The 20,939-nt window shown below is 37.3% G+C and overlaps 1 protein-coding gene across 1 annotated transcript in view; it reads left to right on the top strand.

Annotated features, from left to right (window-relative positions):
- Positions 1 to 20,939, top strand: part of SMC6 (structural maintenance of chromosomes 6) — an 89,883-nt gene that overhangs the window by 3,381 nt on the left and 65,563 nt on the right. The window contains exons 2-5 of the mRNA XM_025354290.1: positions 7,039 to 7,166; positions 11,302 to 11,419; positions 12,215 to 12,292; positions 14,637 to 14,742. Coding sequence (XP_025210075.1) covers positions 7,044 to 7,166; positions 11,302 to 11,419; positions 12,215 to 12,292; positions 14,637 to 14,742 — 425 coding nt within the window. The 5' untranslated portion in view covers positions 7,039 to 7,043. The remainder of the gene's footprint in view (positions 1 to 7,038; positions 7,167 to 11,301; positions 11,420 to 12,214; positions 12,293 to 14,636; positions 14,743 to 20,939) is intronic.

Raw genomic sequence — 20,939 nt, 5'->3', positions numbered from 1 at the left:
TATTGATGGCATTTCTCTGCCTTCATTTCTTACGGAAATGAACCGGAGAAGAATCCCAATTGGGAATTGCGGAAAACGGGACTCTAGGGTAGAGAAAGGGTTGTAGAACCAATAGGGCTTGAGGTAATACAGTGAAAATTCTTAGAGCAATCATTTGGTGTTTAAGCCCTCAAGACAGAAGTTTTGTGAGCACTTATTACTCTGCATATTTCAGAGTAGGAGATTAAAAGCCAGTGTTTTAAAGGCAAACTTCTCAGTAATATATATTCAAAGGAAAAAATAAAAACCCAAATTTCCTGACTTTTATATGGTTGCTGTGTGAACTTTTAACATGTACGATAGTATATACAGTGGCATGCAGTTTGGTCCATGGGTGTGTGGGTAGAGAGGGAACATGAGAACTTCTATTTAGATTTACTTTATTTCGTTTGATTTCTATGGGGAACATAGGGTATTAATTTTATGTTGGAATGTGTATTTCAAATTTCTTTTGCTTAATGGGTGCAAGTACAAAACGTTTGGAGACCACTAGTATATTGCCTAAAAAAGTGTATTTATATCACAAAGAGCCAGAATTGTGTGACTCTGAGCAGATTGGTACCACCTCTTGTAAGTTTCAGTTCTTCTTATGTAAGTTGGAAGAAATAATACAGTTATCAGTGCATCCTCTGTATCCGTGAACTCAGTCAAGGGACTGAAAATATTTCAGAGGAAAAAAAGTGGATGGTTGCACAGACTTTTTTGTTCTTGTCATTATTCCCTAAACAGTACAGTATAACAACTATTCACATAGCATTTACATTGTATTAGATTATATAAGTAATCTAGAGATAATTTTTAAGTATGTGGGGAGGTTATACGCAAATATGACACCATTTCATATAAGGGACTTGAGCATCTGTGGATTTTGGTATCTGAGTGAGAGAGAGGGGCTGTCATTTTGGAACCAGTTCTTAGGGATTGACTGGACCTAGCTGACAGGATTCTTAAGTATGTGGAGACAGAGAGGAAGAGAAAGTTATGTAGTTATTTATCGACATTTGTCTACAATCTGTATAAAGCACTTAGTATTGAGCCTGGCAGAAAGTACAAAGGTCGTGTTAAAGGTATTGCAGTGAATAACAAGTTTTATTCCCCAAAGGTTTATTTTACTGAGTATATTTTACTGAATCTGTAGAATTTTATGTAAAACCTACCTAAATCTTGACTGTCCTTTTTAGATCTAAGTTAGGAAAGATAATTAAAACTGTACTTGGCTTACTTTTAGGAATTAGTAAGTAACTCAAAATTTTACCATGATAGCTTGCATTATATTTAAGACACAATTAAAATGCCACAGTTCTTTATACACAACCATAAGTCCAGCTGACTGAGGGTCAAGTGTAGTTGCTTAGGTTAATGTTGGCATTTTTGATTCACTATTTAAATAAGTTACATCTTTTCTCTCTGAGCATGCTTTTCTTGGTCACCAAATTCAAACTACTTCCAGTAGCTTTCTCAGCTCCACCCACAAATCCTTCTCTATTGCAGAGTATACTTTACTACTGACTGGCCTCTCTATCTCAAATACCTTAGGAGCACTTCAAACTCAGTGTTTTCTTTCTTTTTTTTTTGAGACAGAGTTTCACTCTTGTCGCCCAGATTGGAGTGCAGTGGTGCAATCCTGCCTCAGCCTGCCCAGTAGCTGGGATTACAGGCATGCACCACCACACCTGGCTAATTTTGTATTTTTAGTAGAGATGGGGTTTCACCACATTGGGCAGGCTGGTCCTGAGCTCCTTACCTCAAGTGATCCACCCATCTCGGCCTCCCAAAATGGTGGGATTACAGGCATGAGCCACTGAGCCCAGCCCAAACTCAGTGTTTTCAAATAAAATAAATATTTCATTCTCCCTTCTTGCCAAACCTGTTCCATCAACTTATAATGGCATTTAGTATTAAGTGTGAAGATGAAACACAAAATGAAATTTTATAAAACACATCCAATGTTTTGATTGACTTTAACAGTAACAATAGAGAATTTTTTTTTTTTTTTTTTGGAGACAGCTGTTCACTCTTGTCGCCCAAGCTGGAGGGCAGCGACACGATTTCGGCTCACTGCAACCTCTGCCTCCCAGGTTCAAGTGATTCTCCTGCCTCAATCTCCTGAGTAGCTGGGATTACAGGCGTGCACCACCAAGCCCAGCTAATTTTTTTGTGTGTTTTTAGTAGAGATGGGGTTTCACCATGTTGGCCTGGCTGGTCTTGAACTCCTGACCTCAGGTGATCTGCCTGCCTCGGCCTCCCAAAGTACTGAGATTACAGGCGTGAGTCACCGCGCCCAGCCAATAATAGTCTTTTTTTAAGCTTAATGAAGGATAGACAAGATGAAGGACAGATTAATAGCCAATTTCACTGTCTGTGAGTAATTAACTGTGAAATTTCAGTTTATGCCAGTAGGAACCTGGGCGTTAAAGAGGTTTAACTGGGTTTTGACAAACCTGGATTTGGATCTGAGCCCTGCTGTGTTAGAGCTATAGAAGCCTTTATATGTTAGAACTAAGTTGTAGCTACAAATTCAAGTCGTTTACTTGTGACTCAATCTCTCCTTTTGTAAAAATAAGGGCAATATTTATCTCATAAAGATGTTGGGGATCAAAGAAAATAGAAAGTGTTCTTCTCAAAAGCTAAGTTTGTGGTTATTCGACAAATGTTAATTCTACTCACTCATTTGTACTCACCAATTCTGCTTATTCAGTCTTTTAAATTTCTTGTTTTATCTCTTCCCTTTGTCCCTGATATTACCACTGCTTTTGTTTAGCAACTCATCTCTTCTGCTGCTATTCTTACGTTCTGTTTCATCTATCTTCTATATTGAGCCACAGGATGTTTTCAGTACAGAAATCTCAGTGTTCAGATTTTATTAACTGAAATGCTGTGCTTTATATTTCCCAATTTTGCTGATCCTAACATTTTAGATGGATGGACTTAACAAGTTTTTTCACATAAGTATTTATACTATTTATTATCCAGTTAATCTCGTGTAATTTTATGATATATTCCAAGCAGTGTACTTAATTAAGCACATTCAAAATGAAGTTGTTTACTGTACAATAAATGTCTGTTGTGGTAGGCAGAGTAGAATTGAGGATGTGGTAAACACAATCCAGGGCAGATTCAGAAGTAGTAGTAATTTGCCTTTTTAAAAAAATGATAACACTGTTTTTTATTAAATTCTAGTTTTGTTACGTGTGTCACTACTCTTAGTTCCTAATTTAGTATTAATGGGAAATATGAATTATTACATACTTAATAAAATTTAGAATTTTGTTAAAATGCATGATCTCTATCAAATTTCCTATACATCTACATGCTATAATGAACTCTTGGTTATTAATTTTTCTTTTTCTTTTTTTTTTTTTTGAATGGAGTCTTGCTCTGTCGCCCAGGCTGGAGTGCAGTGGTGCAGTCTTGGCTCACTGCAACCTCTACCTCCCAGGGTTCAAGCCATTCTTCTGCCTCAGCCTCCCAAATAGCTGGGACTACAGGCGCGTGCCATGGCCTAATTTTTGTATTTTTAGTAGAGACAGGGTTTCACCATATTGACCAGTCTGGTCTCGAACTCCTGACCTCGTGATCCGTTTGCCTTAGCCTCCCAAAGTATTGGGATTACAGGCGTGAGCCACTGTGCCCGGCCATTAATTTTTCTTCTTGAACTTATTTTATTGATGGTCTTCATTGTCCCTGCTTCTTGTAAGGGAGAAATGAGGTGTTCTTTAATTCTGTTTTTTTTTTTTTAATTATAAATAAGTAAAGAAATATTAAAAACTATGACGAGCTTTATAGATAAATTGAAAATCCCAGAGGAGCCTTTTTTCTCCTTTTTTTATTCCAGCAAAATCAAAATATTTTTCTTTGCATCTGTAAATATGTCTCTTTAGCCTTTTGGAAACAATTTTACTGTTTTAATCTGTATCTGATGCTCTAGACATTCAAATATGTGTTTGAAAATCCATCATCATTAAATTACAAAGTGAGTCCTCTTTTAAAAGGTAGGATCCTTCAGTGTCTGTTAGATGCAAGTTACCCTGGCAACCTAATAGCAAACTGCAAATCCCAGGTCATGCTCAGCAAATAAAAAACATCGTCATCATGTAGTGTTTGGGTGTACTGTCTTCTGTATAGAATCTCATATTCCTTGTGAGAAGCACATCACATTTTCCCTAGTGCATTATCTGTTAGCTAATGTCTGAGTGCCTGCTAACTGCATAATGTTAGGCATTAATAAAAACAGTTTCTAAAAGGACATTAAATGTTGGAGACACCAAAAAGTAATGCTTTCTCTTTGCTCTTCTGTAATAAATAAATTACTGCTCAGTAACTGAGAAGGGAATAGAGGGTGGTTAGCAGAGAAGAAAGTGTTGGAAAAATAATGACCTGGTAGTATCTCAGGGAATTTAAATTAATAATAAACTGAAACTGATCTATGTTGATTCTTATTATTTTGAAAAATGTTTGATTTTGAATTTTTGATTTTTGTAAGTTTCAAAATATTAAATTGTAAAAATGAAGCTGAATATTACATAGATGTAATTGTAATGGTAATATTGTCTTAGAAGACATTTGTTTAGGTTAAATATCCTTTGGATGGTAAGTAATATACCCTTTAAATGATATTTGACTTCATAATATATAAAGTTCTTCATTGCCTTCAGGATAGGATAAAGTCCCAGTTATTTTCTATGGTTTACATAACAATTCAGCTCTAATGGGCTTGTGAATCACCTTAAGTCTTGTTAAAGTGAAGATTCTGATTCACTTGCTCTAGGGTGGGGCCTGAGATTCTGGATATCCGATAATTGGATATCTTCCCAGGAGATGTAGATCTTGCTTGCTGGTCCTTGGACCACACTTTAAATATGAGGAGTCTACAAGTCCTTTTGTGGTCTATTTCTTCCGTACTGCTCTAACATTATTGCTTGCTAGCTGTGCCTTATAATTTATGACACTGTATCATGGACTTGCTTTTAATATCCCCCTGTAGCTGCACTTTGCAAAATGTGGTCCAGGAATCCATGAGACTCTTGCAAGGGATCTACAAGGCCAAAACTGTTTTAATGATAATAGTAAGATGTTATTTGCCCTTTTCACTCTCATTCACTTATGAGTGTACAGTGGAGTTTTCCAGAGGTTACATGACTTGTGAGATGTCATTGCTCTGACTGATGGAATATATACTGTGTGTCCCTTGTTTTAAAAGTTGCTCAGTTTTGGCCAGCCATGATGACTCGCACCTGCAATCCCAGCACTTTGGGAGGCCGAGGTGGGCAGATCACTTGAGGTCAGAAGTTTGGTATCAGCCTGGCGAACATGGCAAAACCCCATGTCTACTAAAAGTAAAAAATTAGCTGGGTGTGGTGGCGCTCACCTTAATCCCAGCTACGTGGGAGGCTGAGGCAGGAGAATCACTTAAACCCAGGAGGCGGAGGTTGCATTGAGCTGCAATCGTGCCACTGCACTCCAGCCTGGGAGACAGACTGAGACTCCATCTCAGAAAAAAAAAAAGAGAGAAAAAAGTTTAGTTTTAAGTTCTAATATAATAAATATTGGTAGACATAAGCAAAAGCTCTTTGAAGTCCTTTGTAAAAGAGATTATAACCTTTGAGAACTGCTTCCCTCCATATTGGACTGTGGACACAGAGACTCAGATCTAGAACTTAAATCAGAGCTATTTCCTTAGCCACAGTGACTGCTAGGCTGGGGTTGCAGTTTCAATTTCCCATGTGGTCTCCAGTGATACTGCAGTGGGAGTGGCCTTCTCGCCTCTGGGCAATGGCAAAAGTCCTGACTTTGCGTTATGACACTAGCCAACTAGGAGAAGGAGTAAGTAGCACCCTACTACTTCCTGTGTGGGTGGAAATCTAGGCTCTCTAGGTGGTCCCCACTGACACCATTACCATGGCTCCCTACTTGTCTACTTAGCCTTCTTTGACTCTACCCCCGTTAGGGTGTTGAGATGCCACCTTGTAGCCTCGCTAGAGTGGAAGTCCAGGCTACCCCCTTGGATTTTGCTTGCATGGGTAGGGGAGCCAGTTATATACATAGTACAGAGAGGGTTGCTATGGTCTAATATTTGGGGGATTTAAGTACATTGAGCCTAGAACTGTTGTTTATATTCTTATAGCTTAGAAATTTTTGATTATGTTAGAGATTTTTCTCTCCATTTAGCAAACAATTAGACACTTAATCATTTTAGGTCTTAAATGTATTCTAAAGAAAAAAATGAAAGCAGCAATCAAAGAGGTCATAAAGTTTAATTTTAATCACGAACTATCAGCTTTGACTGTAGGTTCAGTATGCATATATTCAGCAAAATCATGTGTAACTTAAAGATGTTAATTTTCTAGGCTTAAATTTTGTAGATGATTGGCAAAAAATAGACAATCAACCTGGACTTTTTTTTAGGGAAGAGTTAAAGGAAACCACTGGTGCTAGGCAATGTGCTTCAAAATATGATTCTTTGGGAAAGACAATTTAAAAATTAAAAGTTTTATCTGATTACTTTATAGCTTGTAAAAACTGGGGATTGCTTTGGATTAATTTCAGGAATCACCATGCCATCTCTATGAATAGATTTAGAAAACTAGAAACCACAATTTCAGAAAATCTTTTACTGATAAAATCTTGGCTATGAATACGTCTGAAGTAAAATCAACTAGTATAGAATATGCGGATGTTAAAGCAATAGAAATTTACTATCTTATGCTTCTGTGGATTAGAAGTCCAACACAGGTCTCACTGGGCTAAAATCCAAATGTCCGTAGGGCTATGTTCTGTTTTAGAGGCTCTAAGAGAAAATCTGTTTCCTTGCCTTGTCCAGCATTTTTTGACTCATGTCTCTCTTCCTCAGTGCAAGATGCAAGACTAATTTACTTTAATTTTTAAGGTAAAAATAGACGGACATAGTACTTAAAGTTTAATTAACTTTGTTAGATTTATTTTAAGTTTAACATATATGGAACTTGATTTACTTCATTGTTGCTATAAATATTTGTTCAGACCTGATGGCCAAAAGAAAGGAAGAAAATTTTTCCTCTCCTAAAAATGCCAAAAGGCCAAGACAAGAAGAATTGGAGGATTTTGATAAAGATGGTGACGAAGACGAATGTAAAGGTACTTCTACTTTGGTAAGTGAAAAATTATAAAATTACGCTTTTTGATATGTTTTTCTTGTCACATTCATAATATCACATTCTATGATAACTTAAAATCAAGAAAAAGTAATATATTTTTTTAAAAGTTGAGGTAAAATCTGTTCTGGCTAATTTTGAAGGTTATGTTAATTATTAGAAAAATTAATAGAGAAAATGATCAAAGGACTGAATGTATAGAAAAGTGAATAAAATTAACAAACTTTTAGTAAGACCAACAAATGCCAAAAGAGAAAAGACACAAATTACCAATATCAGGAATAAAATAGGGTCTATCCACAGACCCTGCAGACATCCAAAGGAAATGCAGTTAGCAAGTCTACACACATAAATTTGACAACTTAGATGAAGTGGACCAATCCTCAAAAAGGAAAAATTACTACAACTCACCCAGTATGAAATAGATCATTTGAATAGCCCTGTAACTACTAAGGAGATTTAATTCATAATTTTAAACTCCGGAAAATGAAATCTACAGACCCAGTTGGTTTCACTGTAGAATTGTACCAGACATTTAAAAAAGAATCAACATGAATCTACACAGTCTTTTCCAGAAAACGTAAGAGGAGAGAACACTTTTCAATGTATTATCTTGGTACCAAAACCAGACAAAGTGGGACCCCCAAAAAAACTAACTGTAAAACTGGTATACCTAACAGATATGGTTGCAGAAATACTGAACAAAATATTTACGAGGAGAATTCAGCAATGTAGTTGTTCCTTGGTATTCAAACAGGATTGGTTCCCAGGACTCTGCTTCAGACCGAAATCCACTGATGCTGAAGTCCTTTATAATCTGCCCTGTGTATTCACATCTGCAGAATTTGCAGATAGGAAGAGCCAACTATATGTAAAAGAATTATATGTCATGATTAATGGGATAATTTTAGGTATACAAACCTGATTCAGTATCCAAAAATCAGTCATTGTGATTCACCATGTTACAGGCTAAAGAAGAAAAATCACATGATTATATCACTCAGTGCAGCAAAAATGTTTGATAAAATTCAACACCTGTTCATGACTAAAACTCTCAGAAAAATAAGAATAGACTGGAACTTCCTCAATATGTTAAAAAGCACCCACAAAAAAACTGACAACTAACGTTATACTTAATGGTAAAACATTGGATACTTTTCCCCAAAGATCAGGAAGAAGACAAAGTTGTTTGCTTTTATCACTTATTGAACACATAGTGCTGGGAAATCTAGCAGTGCAAACAAATCAAGAAAAGGAAACAGAAGGTATAGAGTTTGGAAAGGAAAAAAACACACAAAAAGTGTCTGTTTGCAGATTATGTAGATAATCCATTTGTTCATTTTCTACATAAAAAATCTCAAGGAATCTACAGAAAACTCTTAAAATGAATAAATACAGTCAGCAAAGTTATAGGATAAGGTATTTTAAAAATGCTTTACTTTTATATACTGGCATTGAGCACATGGACATTAAAATTCAAAATACTATTTTTAATCACTCAAAAAAAATGAACCACTTTGGGGCAATGCACATTAAAACAATATTGGGATACCAACACACCTGATAAAGATAAAATGGCAACAGTTCAAACTACTGAGAGCACCAAATGCTGACAAGAATATGGAGCAACAGGAACTCTCATTCGTTGTTGCTGAGAATGTCCAGCCACTTTGGAACACAGTTTGGCAGTTTCTTACAAAACCAAACATCCTCTTACCATACAGTCCAGCAACTGAACTCCTCAGTATTTACCCAAAGGAGTTGAAAACTTACGTCCACACGAAAACCTGTGCTTTCATGTTTATAGCAGCTTTATTTGTAATTGCCAAAACTCCGAAGCAACCAAAATGTCCTTCAGTAGATAAATGGATAAATAAACTCTGGTATATCCAGACAATGGACCATTAGTATTAAGCTATTAAGCCATGGAAAGACATAGAGGAACCTTAAATGCATATTACTAAGTGACAGAAGCCAATCAGAAAAGGCTACATACTGTATGATTCCAACTATATGACATTCTGAAAAAGGCATAACTATGGAGAGAGTTAAAAATCAGTGGTTGGTTGCTAGTGGTTGAGGAAAGGGAGGGATGAGTAGGTGGAGCACTGGATTTTTAGTACAGTAAAAATAACTCTGTACAATACTAAAATGGTGGAAACATGTCGTTATAAATTTGTTCAAATCTATAGAATGTACAGTAATATCAAGAGTGAACCCTAGTACAGACGGTGGACTTGGGTTGATAATGATGTGTTAGTGTGGGTTCATCGGCTGTAACACATGTACCACGCTGATGGTGGATGTTGATAATGAGGGAGACTATGCATGTGTGGGGGTAGGGGGTATATAGGATATTTCTGTATCTTCCTCTCAATTTTGCTGTGAATCTAAAACTACTCTTAAAAAATTAAGTATTAAAAAATGAAATATGTCTAAAGCTAACAAAATATGTACAGGACTAATATGGTGAAAATTATACAGTGCTGATGAAGGGAATCAAAGAACACCCGAATAAATGGAGACACATACTTATTCATGGATTAGACAACTCAATATAGAAATTATGTCAGTTCTCCCCCAAAATGATATGTAAGTTTAAATGCAGTTCTATTAAAACCTCTGCAAGATATTTTGTAGGTGTATATTTTATTCTAAAATTTAGGTGAAAAGGCAAAGGAACTAGTAAATACACCTTGGTACATCCATACCATAAAATATAGCTTAAGAATAAAAAGGAGTGAACTACTGATATAGGCAACAACAGAGAATTCGGCTGAGTGAAAAAAGCCAGTCCCAAGAGGCTACATTTTGTCTGTTTCTATTTATTTAACATTTTAGAAAGGGCAAAGTTAATAGAAATGAACAGATTAGTGGGTCAGGGGTTAAGGTGGGATGTGGATGTGACTATAAAAGGGCAGCATGCGGGATCCTGATGATGATGGAAATATTCTGTATTTTGACTATGTCAGTGTCAGTAACTTGGTTGTGATATTGTTACAACCAAGTTGTAAGTTACAATGGGAGGAAGTTACAAGGTTGTGAAGTTACAATGGGAGGAAACTGAGTAAAGGGTACACAGGATCTCATTTCTTAAGGATTGCACGTGAATCTGTTATTATTTAAAAATAAAAATATTTCAAAAATTCTTCAACCGTGATTTCCAGTATTCTACTCATACAAGGATGTAAATGTTTTCTACTGTTTAATAAGATGTATGTCCAGAAGAGGAGAGCCAGGGAGTTTTAAAGAAATCTTTAAAATACCTGGAGACTTGAAAATGGTCTTCAAAAAAATTAGAAGGCCTGATAAAATAAGGCTGATTTGTTCTGGTACTTAGATAACTACAAAGTGCAAGTGACTACCATTTGCCAAACTCTTGGTTAAACCATTTGTAAACCTTATGTAACTTAATGCTGATATAATATTTACAGTATAGGAAATATTATTCCTGTTTTACGGACTCGGAAACTGTCTATTCTTTATAACATTGCCAAAAGTCACACAGCTGCGATAATAAGTGACAAAGTCACAAGAAGAGCAGGCTTTACTTTTTAAGAACATGTACTCCGCTCTTTGAATTGAAATAGTATATGTCAGATAGTGAATTCAGTGTTGAATGCATGGCTGGATAGTCATCTTTCAGAGGTATTCTAAATAAATTGGCTTTGCCAATTGGGATAGCAGTTCTCAACAAAGGGGATTCTTCTCTCTCCCTTTTGTGTCTGCCAGAGACATTTAGCAATGTCTGGATATATTTTTGGTTGTCACAACTTAGGGACAGGTATGTGTTGCTGGCTTCTAGTGGATAGAGGCTGGGGATGCCGCTAAACATTCTACAGTGCAGAAGACAGACCTCCCCACTAACAGAAAATTATCAGACCCAAAATGTTATTGCCAATGTTAAGAAATCTGGTGATACACTTTTAAATCCTTTAAAGATTTTGGAATGAGTACTGACTCATAGAAGGTTCCCATTTAATTTCATCTTATTCATTGAAGTTACCATTAGTCACTTTCTGTAAATTTTTTCATTGGTGATGTTGCTAGTCTTTCTGATGCCAACAATGCTTGAATGGTTATAATGAGTGAATTAGATTGACTATTTTCTCCTATTGTTTTTTATTCATAGACTGCAGCAGAAGTTGGAATAATTGAGAGTATTCACCTAAAAAACTTCATGTGTCATTCAATGCTTGGACCCTTTAAGTTTGGTTCTAATGTCAACTTTGTTGTTGGCAACAATGGAAGTAAGTGTTTTTTCCCTCCTCGTTTGACTTTGAGTAGTACTTTGAGATTAGAGTACATTAACTTTTTGAAATAGGTGACTATTAGTGCTAATAAGTGTTTTGGCTATAGATGTATAACTTGTGGTTATGAATATTCTTGGTATTTGCTGCCAGTGTACACTTAAAGAAAATATTGAGTTAACTCTAGGTTTGTTACTTAAGCAATAGGGATAAACATTTCCTGCTTATGTTTTTAATGTATTTATCTTGGAATCTATACCACAGAATGGTGGACAAGCGATCCTTATTGCAATTGAGGCAGCCTTGTGTCTTACCTTACTAAACATTGTAATAGAGCACAAATGAAGTGACTTGGCAATCCAAACATAAAAGTAACAAATTCTTACCAAGTGGCCAATAAAAGCTTTAAGAGGAGGTGGTTTTTGTGCCAGTTCTTGAATGAAAATTATCGATTCTGTAGGTCTCATTGGCAAGAAGAGGCTGAGATGTTCCAGACAAAGATTGCTCATCAGCTAAGGTTTGGAGGAGTAGAGGTAGATGTGTATAGGAACTGGTGAATAACCTTATATGATTTATTGTATGGTGGACGGTGGAGAGAAGCAGAAGCTGACTGTGGAGAGTCATGTTCTAGGCAGTATTGTTGAGGATGTTGAATGTCATAATAAAGAGTTTGGAGTTTTATTTTGAAGACAGTGGTGAACCAGTTAGAGTTTTGTTTGTTGTTGCTTGGTGGTTTGGGTTTATTTTTTTTTTTTTCTTCTTTTTTTTGAGACAGAGTCTCCCTCTGTCGCCCAGGTTGGAGTGCAGTGGTGCCATCTTGGCTCAGGGCAACCTCTGCCTCTCAGGTTCAAGTGATTCTCCTGTCTCAGCCTTGTAAGTAGCTGGGATTAGCATGCCTTCACGCCTGGCTAATTTTTGTATTTTTAGTAGAGACAGCTTTTCACCATGTTGGCCAGGCTGATCTCAAACTCCTGACCTCAAGTGATCCGCCCGCCTTGGCTTCGCAGAGTGCTGGGATTAGCAGGTGTGAGCCACTGTGCCCGGCCACAATTAAAGTTTTTGAGTAAAGGAGTGACATGGCCACAATTCATGAAACAGACTGACCACATTGTGGACAATGGATTAGAAGGGGAAAAATACAGGAGGCAGAAAGTTTCCAGGCAGTTCTGTGGTAGGTCTGCCAAGAATGTGGTGTTAACTCCTGGACTGAGAAGGTACACAGGGAGAGGAGGCTTACCAGAGTCTAGAATAGGAAGCTAGGTTATGTGTAGCTCTGCCGTCCCTTTTGTGGTTCTGTTTTTCTTACTTTATCATTCAGTCAAGAAGAAAATGTCTCTAGGAGAAATGGGTGGACAAGGGGATCCCTATTTTAGAGGGGTCACATGGGACAAGAAATAAATACTGGTGGGTTCTGAAGTTAGGTCTTTTAACTTTCAAAACAATGGTTTTTATTAATAAAAACTAATAGAAGAGGAAATAATGCAAACAGTGGAGGCAGTGCATTTGGTAATGAAGAAAAGGGAGTTAGAAAAGGAAGTTTAAAGGCATTCCAGGAACTAAATTAGGTTAATCAGTGGTGTGTGTTAGTTACTTTGTATTACTTTGAGGAAGATAATGGGCTAATAAAAGTTGATTGGATTGGTCGAATGGAGTTCAAAAAATTGTTACCATATTCTATGTGTGTGTGTGTGTGTGTGTGTGTGTGTGTGTGTATTTAAAGAGACAGGATCTCTCTCTCTCTCTGTCACCCACGCTGGACTGCATGATGTGATCATAGCTCACTGCAGCCTTGAACTCCTGGGCTCAAGCTGTCCTCTCCCCTCAGCTTTGAAAGTAGCTAGGACCACAGGCACATGACACTATGCCTCCCTAATTTATTTATTTATTTATTTTGAGACAGAGTCTTGCTTTGCCTAGGCTGGAATTCAGTGGTGCTGTCTTGGCTCACTGCAGCCTCCACCTCCTGGGTTCAAGTAATCCTCCCACCTTAGCCTCCCAAGTAGCTGGGATTACAAGTGTGCACCACCACGCCCAACTAATTTTTGTATTTTTAGTAGAAACGGGGTTTCACCATGTTGGCCAGACTGGTCTCGAACCCCTGACCTCAAGTGATCCACCTGCCTTGGCCTCCCAAAGTGCTGTGATTACAGGCATGAACCACTGTGCCCAGCCTGCCTGCCTAATTTTATTTTTTGTAGTGACCAGGTGTTACTCTGTTGCTCAGGCTGGTCTCTCTGGTCTCAGGTGAGCCTCCCGCCTCAGCCTCTGAAAACGCTGGGATTACAGGTGTGAGCCACCACACCTAGCCCTCAGCTTGTAATATTTTAGATCCGTGAGGGTATAAAGAAGTACAGTTCTCAAAGAGCTAGAAAATGAATAATATTCAAGTTACAAATAACAATTGTTAAAATATTGTATAAAAACATGTATATGACTTGGCTGATTTTTTTCTACTTAAGTTCATTCATTCAACAAATAATGCAAGTACTTATTATGTGCTAATACTAGGGATACAGTATTGAATGAAAGAGACAACATTCCTGTCCACATGGAGCTTACTTTTGAGGGATGTTAACAGTAGTTTCTGGCTGGGCCCAGTGGCTCACATCTATAATCACAGCACTTTGAGAGGCTAAGGCAGGAGGATTGCTTGAGAACCAGGAGTTTGAGACAACCCTGGGCAACATACCAACAGTGTGTCTCTACAAAAAAAAAAAATTAGCTGGGCGTAGTGATGTGTGCCTGTAATCCCAGCTACTGAGGAGGCTGAGGCAGGAGGATAACTTGAGCCCAGGAGTTTGAGGTTACAGTGAGCAATGAGTGTGCCAATAAAATGTCATAAAAATTAGATGGATTAATAATATACGTGTAAATAGAGGGATACATTTATTTATTAGGTTGATAGGCCAAGGTGGTACAATGAAAGTTTTAGGTTGGAAAGGTGTCAAAACAATTTTTACCATTTTCCTTTTAGTGGCAAAAATTTGATTCCTGAAATGTACTATTTTTTTGCTAATAGCGGCAGCTCAATTTTTCATTACATATATAACTTTTTTTTTTAAGTTGTTGCTTTGCATGGGAAGAAAATTATAGTTGAATTTTAACATTTTATTTTAAAGTGAGTCTCATTCATAAATCTTTTTGCATGGCATGGTAGGAGTCAGCTTTTTCCTTTTTCTTTTAATAAATGTGATTTCTTCAACGTCTGTTTCTTTAGGTGGGAAGAGTGCAGTACTCACAGCTCTCATAGTTGGTCTTGGTGGAAGAGCAGTTGCTACTAATAGAGGATCCTCTTTAAAAGGTTTTGTGAAGGATGGACAGAAGTAAGTGTTTGCTTTCTACCATCTATTTTCAATTCTTTAGTAAGAAAACAGTTACTTTAGATTCCCAGTTCACATAGACATGACTGGAAATGAAGTGCCTTCCCAGAATAGGAGCAGAGGTGTCCTATTTTTTCATTCCTTTCTTTTACCCCTTGTTGCCGGCATGGCGCGCTGTTGCCTGTTATCCTCTCAAGACAGATAGCTTGTGTAACTTACTGCCGTGTGCCTGGCCATCTTGCTTCTGTTACTTGCTGAAAGAAATGGCTGTGATAAATCTATGTATCCTGTTTAACAAGTGTTTATAAACCTTGCTGATTCCTGACTCTTGACCCAAACCCAGCATCGGTGAGTCCACATTGATACGATAGTAGGGAGAGCAAAATCAGTGACCAGCCAAAGTGTCCCTGCACAAAACTGTCTTTAGCTCTCTAAGAAGTCCCAAAATAAGAATTCTACTTTTTGACTCTGATTTTATACCCTTTACCCAAGTGGGCTGCCAGTGAGTTTAATTTGAGGACTACAGTGACAGATCTGTTTGTGGTCTATCCAAGACCCTTAGTAAATAGTTATATCACTACTGTTTTTGGCTTTACATTTATATTTCTTTTTGTCATAAGTTGCCATTACATAGCTATATATGAATTGTCCAGTTTGCATCATCATGGACTCACTGCTTTTTGCCCACTAGCTGTTCTGTCTTCAGGCTTATCTCTTCATTCTTTTCCGTACTGCCCCAGATACCTCTGAAGGGATCTTTGTTTTTCATAACAACAAAGTGCCCCAAATGCTGTCATACATCTTCTAGCATGAGGCTACTCCCATTCCTCCTTCTCATGCCCAGTGCTGAGAACTTTTGAAACTTTCATAATTAACACTAATATCTTTTTTCTCATTCAGCAGACTTTTCCTTCTGCTCAGTGTTACATCCATTTCTCTTCTATTTTATTACTAAAAAATAGAACAAGGATAGGATGTGAATTAGACCTGCAGATTTCTTACGTATTCCTCAGAAGCCTTAGAAATCTTAACCTTAAGCCAAGATTCCAAATTGACTAAAAAAAAAAAAAAGAGAAAAGATACACAGAAGATTATTTTCCATGCTCTATGGCCCTGGGAAAAAACTATTTGATAACAATTCTCCAACATAGTTTCTGTCTCCACTTCATGGGGCCCCAGTCCAGCAAAGTCTTCCTTTCACCACAAACCAAAATGACGTTTGTAACAAAAAATTAGTTATTTTAACACCTTTAAGTTAGTAGTATCAACTCTTAGTTCAGTTCATGATATTAAAAAAATTTTTTAATAATTATTATTATTTACTAGTTGTTAGAATCCATGAGAAATTCTTTTTTTTTTGAGAGAGAGTCTCACTCTGTCTCCCAGGCTGCAGTGCAGTAGCGCAGTCTTGGCTCACTACGACCTCCACTTCCTGGGTTCAAGTGATTCTCATGCCTCGCCCTCCGAAGTAGCTGAGACTACAGCCATGCCACCATGCCTGGCTAATTTTTTTTTTTTTTTTAGTAGAGAAGGGGTCTTGTGATGTTGGCCAGGCTGGTCTCAAACCCCTGGGCTCAAGTGATCTACCTGCTTCAGCCTCCCAAAGTGTTGGAATTACAGGTGTGAGCCACCACACCCAGCCACAGTTCATAATACTTAACTATCCATTTCTTAGCTGTCCAAACAATCACCCAGTCTACTTGGCCAAATAGCACATTGAATTTTCAGATACAGTCTTTAGGAATAAATTATTTTTTATGCACTGTTAAATGTTTTCTCAGTTAAATACTTTTTTTTTTTTTCTATTTGAAAAGTGCTTAGACCAGGGTAGAAACTTCTCTCTGAGACCTGTCCTCTGAACACTATTTAATAAAAAAAGACTAGCTTAAACAAATCACTGACTTTTAAGGACATGGCTGCCTGTAGAGTGAGATAGTAATGTATATATTTTATTTTTGCTTTTCCAGTACAAAATTGGGGGAAATATATTTTAAAACACAGTTAGTGACAGCTAAAAACTCTAACCTTAGCTCAGTCTTCTGTCTAAAAAAGTAACTAAAAGCAGAATTTTTCCATATCTGTATTGTTCTTATCTATCCCCTCCCTCATTGAAAACATTTAGTATTTATAAAATTTCCCTTGGTTTTATAGTCTCTGATTCTGTCATCAGTTTTTTGCAGAATCAGCTCGTTGAGGTTTTTAGTTCTGTTCTTACTCTATTGCACATCTAAAGTCTATGCAGGAGTCTTATTTTACCTGAAGAATGGTTGTCAGTGTAGTCCAGCACAAGTTTGAGGTAGTTCTTCTAAGGAGTCTGTCCCTCCCTTCCCCCATCTCTAACATTACACTCACCATTTGTGACACCTGTGCTCTGGGCCTCCTTTCTTGGGAAATTTCGACTCTCCTTGGAGATGCTTGCATAATATTGTTAGGAGAAGCCAGAGAACTGCACCTTGAGACATTGCCTGGGACTCATCCTTCTAATTACCCACCAAGCCTTTGCAGTGACACAGGGACTGAATGAATCCTCCTAATGTATCTCTTCACATGAAAACCTTTCTCAGTGACCCAAGGCCTCATGCCCTTTGCTATTTAGATTCTCTTTAAACATATACAGTTTACCGTTCCCTCCCTTGGCCTTCATAATACCAACCCTGGTACCCTTTGGGTCTTTGCAGTAGTCTAATTTTTGACATCAACTGTGGCACAAGGGTTATAGAGGGACAAAAACTCATTCTCCTGTTTTATGTTCCTGATTTATTTAGTCAAGGAGACAGAACTTGTTACAGATGAGCTGGTGACGCAGAGAAGGAGCAGTTGTATCATCTTTTTGTATGACTTTTCTTTTTCCTTGTTCTCATCCATGTGCACAGCTGCCAGTTACTTCCATGTAGATAGATTCTTCCTGAGTTGAGAAAGAAGCTAAATTCTTACTGTGGTACTGTTTGTTTGTGTTGTCATTCTGAAAAAAATCTCATAGATAGTCTCTCTTTTCAGTTAAGGCTCTCCTGTATTTACAGGCATTGGGCTCTATGGCTGTTTGACCCAAATTAAGCATCAGCACAGACCATATCAGTGTAAAGGGGAAGACTGCAGAGCTAGTGCCCAGCTTCGTTGTCTCTGTCTTCCAGCAGAAGTGGGTTTTTTTTGTTTGTTTAGCAGTAATTATGAGGCTTTTTAATAAGTGTTACTTTTTAGAAGAATTTTGCTCTCTTGTATTTATTAGATTCGTATTGCAGGCCAGGCGCGGTGGCTCATGCTTGTAATCCTGGCACTTTCGAGGCCGAGGTGGGCAGATCACTTGAGGTCAGGAGTTCAAGACCAGCCTGGCCAACATGGCAAAACCCTGTCTCTACTAAAAATAGAAAAATTAGCTGGACATGGTGGTGGGTGCCTGTAATCTCTGCTATTTGGGAGACTGAGGCAGGAGAATCACTTGAACCTGGGAGGCGGAGATTGCAGTGAGCTGAGATCATGCCACTGCACTCCAGCCTGGGCGACAGAGCAAGACTCTGTCTCAAAAAAAAGAAAAAGAAAAGAAAATTTATATAGCAGTAGGATATCAGTGCCTCTGAAGTTCTCACTATACTAAAGATAGCTCAAATACAAGGAGTAGCCAGGAATGAACATAATAAAGTAGGTGTTTGGTAATCAAGAGAGGTGTTTGATAATTCAGAGAGCATATATATGTAGTCATTTAAGAAATGTTTTCATGAGGTACAGTAACTTAATGCAGGTAATCATACTAGCTAATGAAATAAAATATTTGTTAGCTACATGATCAGAGGCCAGCCAGCCTTCCCCTCATACTTCAGTGGTTCTCAACCTTAACTGTTCATTAGAATCAACTTAGGGAGCTTTTAAATAATCCCATTAATTGTAATTTTTCTGAAGCATATCTGTCTTAATTGGGTAATTTTGTTTTTATAGAAAAACCACACCAATTTATTCAAGGTAGCTCTAGGAAAGGATATTTACCATAAAGATGCAAGGATATATATCCATGAAACTGCAGAGAGGAAATACTGCAGGGTCTCTTGAGGGACCAGACTGAGACCCTGTAAGAACCAAGTAATTGCATCTCTGGCTGTCTCTGTGTGTCTTGTCTCTGGGCCTCTGTCTCCCTCTCCCTCCCTTTGGTTTGTTCTGCATCTCTCCTCTCTGCACCACCCTCACAATCCTAACTTAATTGGCTGTGCTTCTATGTGTGTGCACTATGCTCTGCTCTTTCCTGTCTCTCCTTACGAAAAGTGTACAGGTAAGTGAGTGTGTTTTTCTCTATCACTGTCTCAAGTATGTGTACTTTCTTATTCTTTTGCTAATCTTTGTTACTGCGTGTCTTCCCATGTATAGGCATTTATAAGTCTTACTGTCCTAGTCTGTGGGTGTATGTGTGTAAGAAAGTGATCTTATGTTTTCTGTGCCTCTGGTTCACTGCCAGTATCTGTGAGTATGTATGTCTTTTTATTAGTCTGCTTAGGTAGTTTCCGAAGAGCTTATCTGTTCTATTCAGACTTTTCTATTTTCTTATCAGAGTATAATGCCCCAAATTGGTTTCTCTAGATCTAGAAGCTCCATAACTTTGTGGCTCCCAGGATTCACCATCTCTTGACTTGATCATTTCTTAATTTGAATATTTTAAAACCTTTTTGTTTTGAAATAATTGTAGATTTACAGAAATGTTGCAAAGATGGTACAATTTTCTGTATATCCTTCACCCAGTTTTCCTTAATGTAGATATCTTACGTAACTAAGATGCATTTATCAAAGCTATGCAGTTAACATTGGTACAATATCAACTAAACTACAGACTTTTGAAATTTTTTTAACCAGATTTTCTTAGTTTGATTTTTTAAAGAAGAAAATCTGATTGCTCAGCTGGTAAAAATGTCTATATTTAGCTCAATCCCGAGAGGATAGGATGGAAAATTATATCGTTGCTAAGCCCTTTCTGCTAGGGCACTTGTACAGAAAGGATGGGTGAGCAACAGAACAAACACTTCAGTGTGTCTACTGTCTTAGCAGTAGTTCACAATGAAGCTCATCTGGAATATTTCTTCCATGCATTTCCCACAAATGGGAACAGTTTTTGAGTATGATTACAAATTCACAAAAACAAGTTTGTTCGATTAAAGATTTCATTTAATTACCAATTAAAACACTTTTATATTAAAGGACTTCAGCATTTTGACAGATGCTCATACAAAATATCTGCTTTTATGTCTAAGGAAATTATATCTTTATTAATGTCCTTTATCAGCATCTTTGTTTTTCTACCAAGTCTTATTTTAACACAAGTTGTAGTACACAAATACTCTTTTTTTTTTTTTTACCCCTATAGATCTTAAAATATGCATGGCTGTAAGTCCCTAAAACATCTTTAAAACTTTAAAAACTATAACAGAGCCTATTGGTTAGGCAGATTTATACTCATTATTTTTAATGCCAGTAAAGAAATTTTGGGCTTTAGTTTCTTTTTTTTGAGATGGAGTCTCTCTGTCGCCCAGGCTGGAGTGCAGTGGTACGATCTCAGCTCACTGCAACTTCTGCCTCCCAGGCTCAAGCGATTCTCCTACATCAGACTCCCGAGTAGCTGGGAATACAGGCATGCACTACCGTGCCTGGCTAATTTTTGTATTTTTTGTAGAGATAGGGTTTTGCCATGTTGGCTAGGCTGGTCTCAAACTCCTGACCTCAAGTGATCCACCCACCTTGGCCTCCCAGAGTGATGGGATTACAGGTATGAGCCACTGTGCCCAGCCTAGTTACATTTCTTGATATCAAATGGTTTTATGTTTTATTGCCAAGTACTTGAAAAATTAAAATTACCTTTCTTAATTCTAATCCTCTGAAAAGGTTACTACTTTACCATAATTTTTACTTCATCATTCTTTAAAGGCCTACTGTCAAGCATGATGCTTTATATAACTTATAGTAGTCAGGCAGTATAATGTTGATGACGTGATTTTTACAGGAAAATGTATAACTTATCTACATGTCTTGAAACAACCGAAACTTAATGGTTTTTGTCAAATGTGCTATATGGATAGAATAGTCAGTCAATTATTTTTTATGAAGCATCACTTATTCTCAACTTTATTTTTTTGTTAGGCACAGTATCGTTAACGTTATGCTGTAGTGAACAATCAGTGTCAGCTATTGATGTAAAGCTAATTTGCAAATGAATTGGCCAAATTATT

The sequence above is a fragment of the Theropithecus gelada genome, chromosome 13, assembly GCF_003255815.1.
Source record: "Theropithecus gelada isolate Dixy chromosome 13, Tgel_1.0, whole genome shotgun sequence".
Taxonomy (NCBI): Eukaryota; Metazoa; Chordata; class Mammalia; order Primates; family Cercopithecidae; genus Theropithecus; species Theropithecus gelada.
Note: the sequence above shows the minus strand (reverse complement) of the source record. Positions and strands in the feature narration are given on the sequence as shown.